This window comes from Sarcophilus harrisii, chromosome 3 (genome assembly GCF_902635505.1).
Source record: "Sarcophilus harrisii chromosome 3, mSarHar1.11, whole genome shotgun sequence".
In the NCBI taxonomy this organism is placed as follows: Eukaryota; Metazoa; Chordata; class Mammalia; order Dasyuromorphia; family Dasyuridae; genus Sarcophilus; species Sarcophilus harrisii.
Genome location: NC_045428.1, coordinates 274,002,725 through 274,017,398, shown reverse-complemented (window position 1 = coordinate 274,017,398; position 14,674 = coordinate 274,002,725). Strand labels below are relative to the sequence as shown.

Below are 14,674 nucleotides of genomic sequence, written 5' to 3'. Positions count from 1 at the left end.
GTCCTGTTAGAGTCAGATTACCTTCCCAAAAGAATTCCTTTCAAGAATATCATAGCCATTCTTTTTGAACAGCAAAATAACTGGACATGTATACTAATATTGTATTTAATTTATACTTTAACATATTTAACATGTATTGGTTAACCTGCCATCTGGGGGAGGGGGTGGGGGGAAGGAGGGGAAGAATTGGAACAAAAGGTTTGGCAATTGTCAATGCTGTAGAATTACCCATGCATATAACTTGTAAATAAAAAATTATAATAAATTAAAAAAAAAAAAGAATATCACAGCCAAAACCAGATCTTCCTATCTCAAAGAAGAAAATACTGCAAACATCTAGAAAGAAAGAACCAAAGAACTATAATCAGGATCAACAGAGACCTGGTAAACTCTCCTAAAAAGCAGAGGTCTTAGACTAGGCCAAAGATATATAGAACCAAGAATATAACTAAGAATAATTTACCCTGAAAAGCTAAGTAAAATTGATGAAAGGGTGAGGAAAATGGACCCTTAATGGGATAGATGACTTCCAAGCATTTTTTAAAGAAAAAATTATTTTAAACTGAAATACAAAATAAGAAAAGCAACAACAAACACTGCCACAAAGCATTTCTGATGAAAAGTCTACAGCTGAGTAGAAACTCAATACAATAAATTTATTTGAGCAAGTAGAAAGAGCTATATGATAATGTAATGTTTTAATGGAAGGGATTAGTGGCAAAAAACAAACAAACAAACAAACAAACCCAAAAACATAAGTGTTAATATCTTCAAAGGGTATAATGAAGGAATCAATAAAGAAAACAGATCCCGAGAGTGTACTAACTTGAGGGTTGGAAGAGGGGAAAGAGAAATGAGGCTAAAAGGAAGAATATACCGGCACAGAAGAGATTAGAACTTAATATTTTTTGGAAAAATTGTGAGAATATATAAACAAAGAAAAGGTGGAGGGGAATGGACATCAGAGGGAATCATACTCTTACTTGAAATGAACAAAGATGGGTTGAAACACACACACACACACACAACACAGAGTTTGGTATAGAAATATATCAAACTCAAGAGGGAAACAAGTGGAGAGGAGGGGGAATTAAGAGGAAGGACAATACTAGGACAGAATAATCTCAAGCAAAACAAACTTTATGATATTGAAGAGGGACTTGAAAAGGAAACTGGGGTAGGAAAAGGGGTGAGAAAAGAACTGGCATTTAAGGAGATGCCTGAGATTTCTTAGAAATTTGGGAATGATTGAACAAATTGTAATATGTGAATATACCGGAATATTACAGTGCTATAATTTTAAGGAATCCTGGGTAGGAAATGATGCAGAGGGAAATGAGCAGAACCAGAACAATTTCTATAAGAACAACATTAAAAGACTTAAGAACTCTGATCAATGCAATTACCAATTTTCTCCAGTTATAGAGTTACCAACTCATGTCCAAATGCTCATGATGAAGCATTTTAACTATTTCTTGACAGATAATAAACACAAGGTACAGAGACATACTATTGTATGAATTTATTTTGCTTGACTATGTTTATTAGTTACAAGGGTCTTTTTTTTCCTTTCTTTTGTTCAGTTATTTGGATAGGAGACAGAAGGAAGGAAGGGGTGTGTATAAGTTAGCAATACTGATGCCAAGACAAGGCCATTGTAACATTAAAAAAAAAAATTAACAGAAGAGAAAAATTCAGAAACTCAGACAAGGAGGATTGTTTTGAACATGACAGGTGTAATGTATCATACATGTATATTTGTTATTAAAAAGCTAGTGGTATGACATGGAAATTCATTGTTTCATACACAATCCTCTTTGGCGAGGAGTATTTCTTCCCACTGAGTTAATAAGTACTCAAGTAGAATTCCCCTTCCTTTCCTCCTCTTCAGTTTGTTGTGCTAATTAGCTTAAAATTTAAATTTCTGTACTTTTTCCCTGAAGAGGACTTTCTTCTTCATTCTCATTATTATCTTCCCTTTTTATCTTTTCTAAACTTTGATTGTTTGATCCATGTCCATCTAGCTAAAGGGGCCAATCAGAGGTGAAGAAAGTACAGATGAGATAGATGTCAGTACCAGTAGGATTTAATCTTACAACACAAGGAGATTTCCCAACAAAGAGTTTCCTGGGGAAGCAGAATGGAGAGTTCCAAAGAGATTCAAAAGCAATGTAACTGTTGGGAATTGGTTTTGTGTAGCCCTGTTGCCTAGAGTCTGGTGAGGGAGGAGACTATCTCTCCTCGGTCTGCTTTGTTTGATCCTGTTTGATTCATGTTTTCTCATGAATCATAGGTGTCCTCTGAGGGAATAATCCTGGACTCTTCAATTTCTCCTCTCCTCTCTCCCTCTGCCAACCTCCACATCTAATCTGTCACCAAGGCCTACTGATTTCATCACTGAAACGTCTTTCAAATATGGCACTTTCTCTCCTGTGACACTGATGCCAGTTTAGTGCAGGCCCTCATTACTTCATTCCTGGACTAATACAAGAGCCTGCTGGTGAGACTGCCAGCCCTAAGTCTTTCCTTCTACTTCTACAATGTCCATTTGGACCCGAAAGTGATTTTCCCAAAGCACAGGATCTGTCATTCCTCTACTCAGTCAATATCAATTCATTCCTTTAACTCAATGGTATCTCTACTAGGTCTTTACCCTAAAGAATCAAAAAAGAAAAAGTCCCTTAGACACAAAATTACTTATAGCAGCTAAAAACAAATAATAATAAAGCCCAGGGAACTAAGGGGGTGGATGATACAAACTATAGTATGCAATAGTAAATTATGGTGAATATAATGGAATACTGTAAGAAAGGATGACCGGAATGGGCTCAGAAAAACTTGGGAAAACTTGTGTAAACTGATGCTGCATGAAGTAAGCAGAATCAGAACAATTTACATAGTATCAACAACACTAACACAAGCAAGACTTTGAAAGACTTAAGAACTCTGAACAAAACAATGTATAGCCATGATTTCAGAGATCTGGTATTATTATTCTTCCCGACAGAGAGGTAATAGATTCAAGGTGCTGAATGAGGCACAGATTTTTTGGACATGGACAATATGGGAATTTGTTTTGCTTGACTGTGTTACATGAGTTCTTTATTTTCTTAGGGGGAAGGGAGGGAGAGATGAGGGAAAAGGCAGGAAAAAAAAAAACAGTACTTATTTACTGGACCCCCCCCCCCCAATAAAGCAAACCAACCCTTCTCCAGGGTTCCTTATTTGTATTGCTAACTGAAATAAACTACTCAATTTTCTTTAGCGACAAAACTTGAAATTAAAAAACAAAATCAAAGACACCAAAACTCAAGACATTAACTATTGTCAAAAATCACAATAAAATTGTACACAAGTATATACATGAATGTAACTATCAACACAACCTTGCTTTCTATAATATATCAGTTCCTGAAAGAAGGAAGGAACTGGCAGTGCTCAGTCATAACTCTACTTTTCCTTCTGATTAATTACAGAAATTGATGGGGGAAAAAAAAAGGCTGTTTGATGGATAAGGATCAAAGAAAGTATCTATTTTTCATTGAAGCTTTTTATTTATATATTTTATTTATTTATTCATTTATACATTAAGGTTATATATTTATTTATATAAAATATTATATAAATATAAAATATTTATATATTAAATTATTTATTTATATAGTAAACATACGCAAGGATAATTTTTCAACATTGCAAATATTGTGTTCCTTGCAAAACTTTGTGTTCCAATTTCCCACCCCCTTTTCCCCACTCCCTCTTTTAGAGGGAGGCAACTAATCCAATATATGTGAAACATGGTAAAAATGTATGTTAAATCCAATATAAGCATACACATTTATAAAATTATCTTGCTGCACAAGAAAAATCAGATAAAAAAGGAAAAAAAAGAGGAAGAAAATAAAATTCAAGCAAACCACAACAAAAAAAGTAAAAATTCTATGTTGTGATCCACTCAATCCCTGCAGTCTCTCTCTGGGTGTAGATGGCTCTCATCATCACAAGATCACTGGAACTGGCCTGAATCATCTCATTGCTGAAAAGAGCCAAGTCCATCAGAATTGATCATTGTATGATCTTGTTGTTGCCATGTACAATGATCTCCTAGTTCTGCTCATTTCACTTAGCATCAGTTCATGTAAGTCTCTCCAGGCCTCTCTGAAATCATTCTGCCGACTGTTTCTTATAATAATATTCATATAAGAAGGTACTTATTTATAGGATTATTTGTTGTAAGCAATTTATTGTAATGTCTTAAAAGTACTTATAGTAAGAACAACAGTAGAGATAGAAATTGCTTTATAATACACGCATGATATATCAATTGCTGAAATGCATTGTCTGTATACCAGAAAGGCCCCAAATTATATTATAGTTCACACACATATATATAAAATAGACACAATATTGAATAAAAACCATAAAAATTAAAAATGCTGGTAGTTCATGAGAATTAAGCAGACGTATCATTCAGTAGTCAGTTTCATTTATGAGGAAATTTTAACAGTTGACACAGAATGGCCACATCTATGTTAGATTTGCTAGTTACTAGAGTTTAATAACTGAGGTGTGACGACTGCGCTAGCACCCCAGACACACCAGAATCAGCCAGAATCAGGATAAGCAAAAGTCCTTAGTCTTTATTCTTGGTCTTTAGACGCAAGATTGAACAGGATGGAAGCAGAATCTCTGGGACTGCCTTTTTTGTCTATGGCAAAAAGTGACTCTGGCTCGTCTTACTCCACTCCCTAGTCCCTCCTACAATCCTCTGTATACACCAATCATTGAGGCAGCACAGGATAGTGGGAAGGACCATTTTCCAAGCATATGCCCATAGAGTATTGTCCAATCAGTAATTAGCCCTAAGTGCTTGAACTCGACCTCATTGCAATGACTCAAGAGTTTCAGCCCTCTACACTGAGGATCAGAATAAGGCTAATGACAAGTTAGTGTAATGGGCCAGAATTCTGGAGAAATGTACTTGAAACAAGGATTCTTACAACAAGGTGTTAACTCAGTGGAATTGATAAGGCAATGGTTATCTAGTTTAGCATGTGAGTTCTCTAGTTCAGTTTGACTGATTTACCCTTACAACAAATAATGGTTCCCTAGTGATATAATGATTGGTTTATATTCAGTATTCTGTAATGATGTATTTGTAATAGAGTATATAAACTGAGGACAAAGTCAGCCATAGAGATTCCATTTTGGACCAGCCTCTGGTGGCTGCCTGCCTCCTGCATTTCCTCCACTGAAACCAAGACCCAGTGCGGAGGGGCCTCCAGAAAGCTAGCCAGGCCCCAGGTGAAAGAGACAGACTGTGAAGGAGATAATAAAGACTTTGGACTTTATTCCTGACTATTCTTGTGGTGATTATTCTGCTGAGACCAAGGCTCATCCCAAGACCTCCAGAAAGCTAAACCAGAACATTACAAGTTAGGAAATAGGCAAACAGGTAAAACCAGGTGATATTAAAGAAACAGAATAGGAATGAACTTATAAATTGAATATGACAGGTAAGAGGGGAAAAAAAAAATTCAAAACACTAAAGGCAAGTTTATTTATATTTATGTGTATTCTTTCATACTTAATTTTCTTAAAAGTAGTTACCAGCTACTACAATTTAATTCTCTTATTGTTAGCTAATTATTGATGATTTTTTTACCTAGATTAAAAAAAATAAGATAGAGAATTCCAAATAGTTTGTAGCATCTAATAAAATGAAGTACAGGTGCAACTTCTTCTCACTAGAGGTTCAGAATGGAGTGAAAATAATCTATTGGAATTCCCCTCTTCAGTCTCATTTCATATATTTTTCACTTTCCTCTTATTCTCTTCATGGTACCTTGAAGTACTGATGGTGTGGCAGAATGAGCCCTAAACTTTTAAGTCAAGCTTGAATACTAATTCCTACACTTATAAGCCATGTGTCTCTTTTGTCAAATCACTTAAACTCTGAGTCTTAGTTTCTTAAATACATCCAGACCTACTTTACAGGGATGTTATGAGGAATACGTGAGACTATGTGAAAATGACTGGAAAAAAAGCTGAATTTGTTAGCTATTATAAGTTAGTTGACCTTGATGACTAGTAATCTCAGTTTCCTTTTGACACATAATTAATTCACTTAATTTCTCATTTGATTAAAAGGGGGGGGGCAAGAACAGCACTTTCTGTATAACAATGCATTATTAGTTATGAATTCACAAATTCAGGCCTTTAAGAAGGAAATTAAAGCCATGGGTAGTCATCAAAGGTCACTTCCATCAAGTAGTAAAAGTCCGCTGGGGGGATTTATTAGAGTAAGTTGATTATATTACTAATGATGATTACTTAGTGGCCAGAATTATAAACTAGGACCATCACTATTCACCATAAATTAACAACAAATACAGACTCTTTGAAATATCTTTTTGAATTCAAAAGAAACCCTGCTTGAATTGAAGCATTAGTACCAACAAAACTGCTCAATAATTGCTTAAACATAACATCAATTCATAAAAATTTAAGAACATTTTAATTGATGTTTCCATTCCAAATATTTAGTCTCTACACTATGTAAAATGAAAAGCTTTTAAAAATTAAAGATCCAGAACAAAAAAAGTAAAAAATATGAGGCAAGAAGATGCAGTTCACATATCCTCATTACCCTGGCTGCTAGTGGAATTATTCTATAGGCTTTCAATGAACCTACAGAATGTGAGCCTATAAAATATGAACTTACATTTAAATACTTTTTTCAATTACAAAAAAAAGCAATCAAACTTATCCAGTTGTTCAATAGTTTGCTAAACTTTAGAGTAACAGTATAATAATGATTTGTCCCAGTTCTATTTTAATCTAAACTACAAATTGCTCATCATCAGCTATAAGATGAGATTAATGTAATTTTAATAAATGGCATTTATATAATACCTTACCAACATTATATTTATTTTTCATAACAGTTCTGTGAGGTAGGTACTATAGTTACTACTATCCATACTTTATAAATAGTTAAGATCATCAATATTTGATTATTATCCAAACCAAATTAGTTTGGATTTAATTATCTAGTTTGTCTTCCTTTTGTGGAGAAAGTGATCAAAAGGAAAGAAAAGAGAAATGGACACAAAAATATTATCTTCTATTACTTTCTTAAGCAGTCCAAGTTTTATGGGATTAGGAGGTATTTTTTGAGGAAAAGAGATATACTACTTCCCCTCATCTTTCTAATGTAGCTACCATAAAGAAACAGGAGGTTTTACTGGAAAAAGAAAGAGAAAAAGTAAACAAAATGGTCAGAGTTAGATGGTATTGTGGGCTGGGAAGTGGGCTGGTTTTTTAGAGTGCCAAAATGAAGATATTAGATTGTGTTGTGGAAATAGAATAGGAAAAAATAGGAGGATGACAAAGTGCTTGCTTAGGGCTGGTTCTCTTTTTTCCAGGAGTCAAGTCAGTATCATATAATTACTAAGACCATTATGTTCTTTGTTTTCTGCCTGAAATTTTGCTAAACAAGTTTCCTTTGCAACTAGATGGTGCAGTGGGTTAAGACCTGAGTTCATATTTAGTCTTAGTTACAAGTTGTGTGACAGTCACTTAAGTCCCATTGTTTAAACTGTACACATTTTTTTTTTTGGGGGGGGGGAACTAAAGATAAAGATGACAATGTGTGGAGTATATATTGGTTTATATTAGCATCATCAAAGTTTTCAAATGCTTATGATAATGAATGAATTTAAACTATTTTTGATGTTTTGCTTTATGATGATCAATTTAATTAACCAAGTATTATTCTACAGGTTTATTTTATCTTGGAGAAGACTTTGTTAGGAAATGATTTACTTATACTATATTAGACATTTTTATCACTCCCCTCCTCCTCATTTGACTTCTTTATTGTCCAAAACTGAAGAACAACTACATAAATTTCATTCACTAAAGAAGCCCTTGAACTTCAATGTAGGTTCTGTATCATGATAAAGTATTTGCTGCACATCAGGTTAAGAAAAATAATACCACCAACTCATTTACATAAATCTTCATAGCCTGGTCAAGTGAGTAGCACAAGTATCATTTTTCCTATTTTGCTGCTACTGGATATGAAGTTTAAGAAGTTAGAGGTGGTGTGGCTATGATCACACACCTAGTAAATGTCTGAGATGGGATATGAATCTCCATTGGAAGTATAATGTCCTAAAGTACAATACTACCTTGTAAGAAACGATGTAAATCTCTACAAAATATTCACCAACTTTATCAAAGCAGTACTCTGACAAACATAATATCTTCTAACAAATGCAAGTTATTTGAGTAATTGAGTTCAGTCTGCTCTAAAAAAGCTAAATGAATTTAGTTGTCCTTTCCAGTCTACTAGCTAACACCAGTTAAATTAAGCCATATTTCAGATTTCATAATGTTTCCAGGCATGTTTAAGAATGAAAAGAAGAAAACAAAAGCTGGAATTAGGTGAATCTTTAAAAAGTTTTGAAATGTATTCTATCTTAAAAAAAAAGTTATTTGAACTCTGAGACAAATATTATGTAAAGCTTTTTTTCTTATTTAATTTTTTGGATAAAGAGAAAGAGTAAACCATAATAAGTTCAATAAGTTCGATATTCGGACAAATTAGAAGTCTTAATCAAAGACAAGTATATTTTTTGAAGTTAGGAACAAAATGTCATTGTCAATATGTCACCAAGCTGACTATGTATCTGAAGACAAAGAGAAGGCTGGGAATATCAAAAGTTTCCATTTCTGCCACACAATTACAGAACAGTAAGTCACAGAACTCTAGAATTGGAAGGATCTTTAGATTCATCTATAAAGCCTTCAGGGCAGCTAAGTGGCATATTAAACAGAGTGCTGGGCCTAGAGTTAAGAAGATTCCTCTTCTTCAGTTCAACTCTGGTGTCAGATATTTCCTAGCTATGTGATTTAGAGCAAGTCATTTAACCCTGTTTGCCTCATCTGTAAAATAAGCTGAAGGAGAAAAAAAGATGGTAACCCATTTTAATATCTTTGCCAAGAAAACCCTAAATGGAGTCAAGAGTCAGACATAACTAAGAACAAGAACAAAATAAAACTCACAATTCATACATGAGTCAATTGAGGAATTGAGGCCTAGAGAAACAAAATGGTTAACCCATTGTTATACAGCAAGGTTACCCAATGTTACACGGCAAGGTTACATGTTAGGCCTGGAACCAAAGTCCCTTGATATTTATCCTAGAACTTGTTCCACTGAACTACAAGATGGCACAATCAATATGACAGTTTTATTAGAAACACCTGCAAGCTAAGTGTAACATTAAATGACAAATGAGGGATCCTATGACAACTTGGTAAACTGCTTATAACCAATGAAAAAGACTTCATAAAATAACTACATTGAGCTGGAGAGAAATAGGATCTGAATAATAAGAGGGTTAGAGTGGATGACCTCTAGGATTTCATCTAACTTTAAATCTATGATCTTATAACAAGCTGTCGTTATTCAGGAAAACAGGATTAAGTAACATAGCTGATCAATGTCAGAAGTGGATTTGAACTCTTCCTTGCACCCAGGCATGGCATTCTCTATATTATGCCACCTAGCTGCCAACAAGACAGAAAAGCAATAATTAGCTAAACCAAGAAATGTTGAATATAAATTCTAACAGTAAAGTATAGAGCTAGAGAAAGCTCAGAGATTCATGTAATAATCATGACTGCAAATGAAGCTTTTTTTTCTTTTTGCAAAGGCATGAAGAAAAATTTAAGCCTAAGAAGCGGTCACTACTGTCAATTAAAGAATATTATTTATAATACAGAAAGAGATGGTCACAAATCTATTTTTTAGCTGTATATGGATAGTATTCATTACTAGTAAATCACTTGTAAAACAATAGGCAGGTTCATTCATATTTGCTTTAAGGTAACTCTCCCCCCACCCCCCAATACTTACAATGCTTTAGAATATAATAAACTTTTGCCAGGCTGAGTTAATCCCAAAATTTATCTTTTCTCTTATTTTGGCTACTGAATATTAATTATTTAATTAGTTCAACAGCAAAATATATGAAACACACACACACAAATATCACCAATACATTTAATTTTCAATTAAAGTTAGTTTTTAATAATTTTTCTTTCTTCCCCACATTTATCCCTACCTCTGAAATAAAAAGAAAAACATATCTTGTAACAAATATATATAATCAAGCAAAACAAGTTCTCACATTAGCTATGACCAAAAAATATATGTCTCATTCTACAATAAGTCCATTACCTATCTGTTGGAAGGAAAAAATTAGAATAGTTTAATCAACAGTGCCCTGGAATTTATTATTTGTTATGATTTTTTTTGGATTTTATTTTTTTATGATTTTAAATATTAAAACATTTTTAGGAAACATTCCTATATTCATCAAATTCCTCTTTAAATTTTTAGTTAGTCTACAAATTTTTTTTTTCTCTTTTGCACCTCTGAACTCTTTCAAGATATCTGGGGGTTTAATGGGTTGATTTTTTTTGGGGGGGGGGGACCAGGATTTAAACCAAATCCAATCTGATTCTAATTGGCCAGCAATAAGTCCTAGGCCAAGCCCCATTTGGTCATTGTTTGGGTTCCAAATGACTCAGATTGAATGTAAGCAGTCATTTCTCTTCAGCAAGAACTGATGAGAATCTTCCCCTCCCAGATTCATTCATTTACTTATTTAGATTTTTTTTTTTCAACTAGGTGAAAGATTTTGGGTTTCAAATGCTACCCATCCTCAATCACTGAATGGGTTCCCTCTCAGTCAAACAGACATGTTAAAGACCTAAACTTAAAAAGGCCAAGGACTCCTTGTAGCTTGCCACTGGACCCAGATGGTCTGGAGGGAAAAGTGCGGAAGGTGAACATCCTCTCTCACTTAACTCTCTCTCTTCACTTGCATATTATGGTGTCATCTCCCTGACATCATGGTCTTCTTCCAGAACAAAAGAATAAAGCAACAACCACCACCTACAGATTTGTTAGTTATGAATATGTACGACTGCTTTTTTCTATTAAACTTTATATTAGACCAAACACCTAGACATCTTTCAGACAAAAGGCCAACAAGATTCTGACCCCTATTCCTCTAGTGTTTATGGGAAGTTGAAGATGAAAAGGCAAATGTATCAAAGCAGGTAATTAGAATGGAAAGAGTACTATTGTGACAGAGGAACAGGTTAAAATTTGGGAGCAGTTAGCCTAGGAGGCATAATTTAATAATTTACAATTTGATTACCTATCCCAAATTATTTCTTTACACTCTCTGGTGGTCTTCATTTTACTTAACTGAAATCTGACTAATTTTGGGGGGAAAAAAAAAGTCATCATTCTCCTGGACACATTCTATAATTCTTTTACAGGTTTAACTATGACATAAAGAAAACTTTTCCTGCAACAACAAAAAATTTTCAGTACCACAGTCAGTAAAAGATTGAACGATCATTTTCTTCATTTTAAATAATTCTATTTTACACTCCTATGTTTTAATGATATATGAATCCATTCGGGCAATAATGATATATACATAAAGGGAATAGATTTAGAGCCAAAAGAGAGCTTGGAGGTCGCTTAATTCAACTCTTTAATTGTACTGATGATGATTGAGGTTCAGAGACATTATGAATTGTTCAAGGTCACAGATACTTGAGTTTTTTAATCTAGTCCCCCTATAGCCAAATGTTGAATACCTTCCACTAAAGTGCAGAAGATACACCATGGCTCAACTTTAAGAGGCTCCGAGTTATTAATTTCCTTATCTACTCAAAAATAATTCTGGTACATTTGTGATGGATGCAACAAGAAAACCACCAGAAAATTTAGCAGCTTATCCTCTAAAAAAATTGAAGTAAGAAATTAGATGGTACTTTCTTTGAAAGTAAAGATTCCACATCTTACAGCTCTCTGTCACCATCTTCTATCATCTCTTTCTTCACTTCAGTTCCTAATGAAGGGGCATCCCTTCTTGTTCAGATCAATTCTTCAATAGATCCTTGATTCCATTCTCTTTTTTCCCCAATGGTTTGGTTATAGGCCTGGACCCGGTATGGTAGTCTATTTCTTTTGATGTAGTTAAGCTTTTAAGAGAACAAGGTTTTCCATAATTTATTTTTCTTGTCTTCAGTTTACCTTCCCCCCCTCCTCCCCAGTCACACATCTCTTTGATAACATTCCTTATCATTCCTCTTGATCAAATCTTGATAAAATAATATAGACTACTTATGCTCACCAGGAACCATGACTGTAAGCTTGAGGTGACCCTCAAATTTAATTCTTTGGAGAATACAGTTTTCCATGACTACTGCCATGTAGTAACCCCAAGAACAATATTACTGTTAAAAGAAGTATCTTTATTTCAGGGAAAACACTGGGGTCATTAAAAGCAATGCAACATTTTTCAAAACAATTCAGCTTATTCTTCTTGGAATACTTAAACTTGATACTAGGTTTAGCTACATTTTAACTGAAATATATAGAGACAATTACATTGTCTGTAAATGAGATATATACTGGCAATGAGACATATAAGCTGTCTACCGAGCAGTTCCCCGCTGCATATCATATTTTGGACAAGAGGTATTCTTTATTCATGTAGCTTTTTCTGTATGGAGAGTTAGGCCAAACTCTTGATTAACCACGAATCTCATTTTGAAGGCATTGCAATATTCTGGGGTTTAACGCAATCAGTACAATGTCATCTGCAAACAGAAACATTTAGATGGTGTCATTCTTCTTTTAAAAACACCTTTTTTTTTTTGGTTAACATGTTGACTGTTTTCCATGATAGTAGCAAATACTACTGGCAAGCCAGAGTGGGGCAGCTAGGTGGCGCAGTTGATAGGGTACTAGGCTTGGAGTCAGGAAGATCTAAGTACAAACTTGGCCTCAGCACTTATTAGGTGTGTGAACCTAGGGCACATCACTTAAACTTATTTGTCTCAGTTTCCTCAGCTGTAAAATGAGTTGGAGCAGGAAATGGAAAACCACTCCAGTATCTCTGCCAACAAAACCCCCAAAGGGTTCATGAAGAATCAGACATGACTGAAAATGACTAAACAAGCATTTATGTCCCCTTGTTTATGCCTCGATTATAATTAGAATATCAAATAAAATTCTGTTGTTACGTCTTTCAAGATAATGTCTATGATTCTGAAATATATATAGGAGACAATACAGAACCTTTACCATTCTTATAAAGAAAGCATACTAACAGCGCTTTAGGTTTACAGAGCACATTCCTCACAATCTTATTATAGGTTACTAATGGCATTGTACAGATGAAGAAGCCAATACACAAAGAGGCGAAATAATTTTCTAGAAGTCATCAACTTTTCTCAATCCAGAACTGGGGCTCAGGATTTTTGACCCTGAGTTTTGTGTTCAGTTTATCATACCATAATAATGTTTATTTATTGAGAAAAAAAAATTGACCACTATATTAAACATTTATTTATTTATTTTTTTATAAATCTATGATCAGTTTGAACTTTTTAAACACCAAATTTTAACTAAGTCAATAATGAAACAAATCATTTAATTTTTATATCAAAATCAGCTAGATAATTTCACAAAACATTTTTAAAAATGAATTTTTAAAAAGAAATGGATCAAGCTCCAAACCTGGAGACAAAAGCTTCTGTTTTAAACTCAAGTTTCTACTCTGCAGCTAATGATCTGTAAACTCATACCACGGGGGGGGAAATGTTTGAAGAATATTATCTTCTCCTACCACCACCACCAGCACCACCACCATTATATCATATATCACCAATATTATTTGTAATTTTGAATCCTGGAATTTTCTTCTTGCAAATTAAAACTAACTAAAGCTAGTGATGATCTATTAATTACCTATGCTAAATTTTAATAAGGTTAATTTTACTTACAGTCTGTGGATTAATTTCCTCTTCTCCCATAGGTTCATCCATAATTTGCTGCCCATTCTGTGAAAAGGGGACCAAGTACAATGTTACTAAAACAGTTCTCAATTCAGTTAAACTATATGTGGGCATATATGGAAAGTTCTTTTTTCTCCCCAAAAGTTTACAGCTTGAATGACACAAGACTATATTGTATGGTGGTTCCAATGAATTCACTGGCTATGTTACACAAGTTTGTTTTGAAATTACTGTTGAGAACTCAGAATGCATTTTCCTACAGAAGCATTATTATAAATGGTGGTAATTAGCCAAATATCAAGCATTTATCAAATACCAATTATGCTAGATGATTGAGATTCAAAGATAAAAATAAAAGTTTCTACTTTCAAAGAGCTTACATTCCATCAAGAGGAAACAATATGTATATAAAAGCGCATATAACTTTTATAAAACAAAATAAATACAAGTTAATGGGGTTAGGACACCAATAATTGGAGTGAAGTGGAAATCAGTTAAAGCTTCATGTAGAAGAAGGTGGCTCCTGGTTTGAGGCTTGAAAGAAGCAAGGGTTTCTAAGGGATAGAACTGATGAGGAATAGTTTTAAGGAATGAGGAACAGCCAGTGCAAAGACCCTAATGAGGGAAAGTGCAATGTCTGAAAAAACATTTTGCTTTGCAAGTCATAAAGCACTATATAAATGCTAGCTATTATTATGTGTGAGAAAGAGCAAAAATGGGCAGTCTGGCTAGACCTTTGAATACATGATAGGGAATAATGTAAAACAAGTTTAGA

At 34.0% G+C, this 14,674-nt stretch overlaps 1 protein-coding gene across 5 annotated transcripts in view; it reads right to left on the bottom strand.

The window, feature by feature from the left end:
- RPS6KA3 (ribosomal protein S6 kinase A3) overlaps positions 1 to 14,674 on the bottom strand; it is a 97,539-nt gene that overhangs the window by 69,032 nt on the left and 13,833 nt on the right. For 4 of the 5 annotated variants that reach the window (XM_031959505.1, XM_031959506.1, XM_031959509.1 and 1 more), the window contains exon 2: positions 13,888 to 13,944. The exons of the other annotated variant lie outside the window; for it this stretch is intronic. In XM_031959505.1, coding sequence (XP_031815365.1) covers positions 13,888 to 13,944 — 57 coding nt within the window. The remainder of the gene's footprint in view (positions 1 to 13,887; positions 13,945 to 14,674) is intronic. 5 annotated transcript variants of the gene reach the window in all.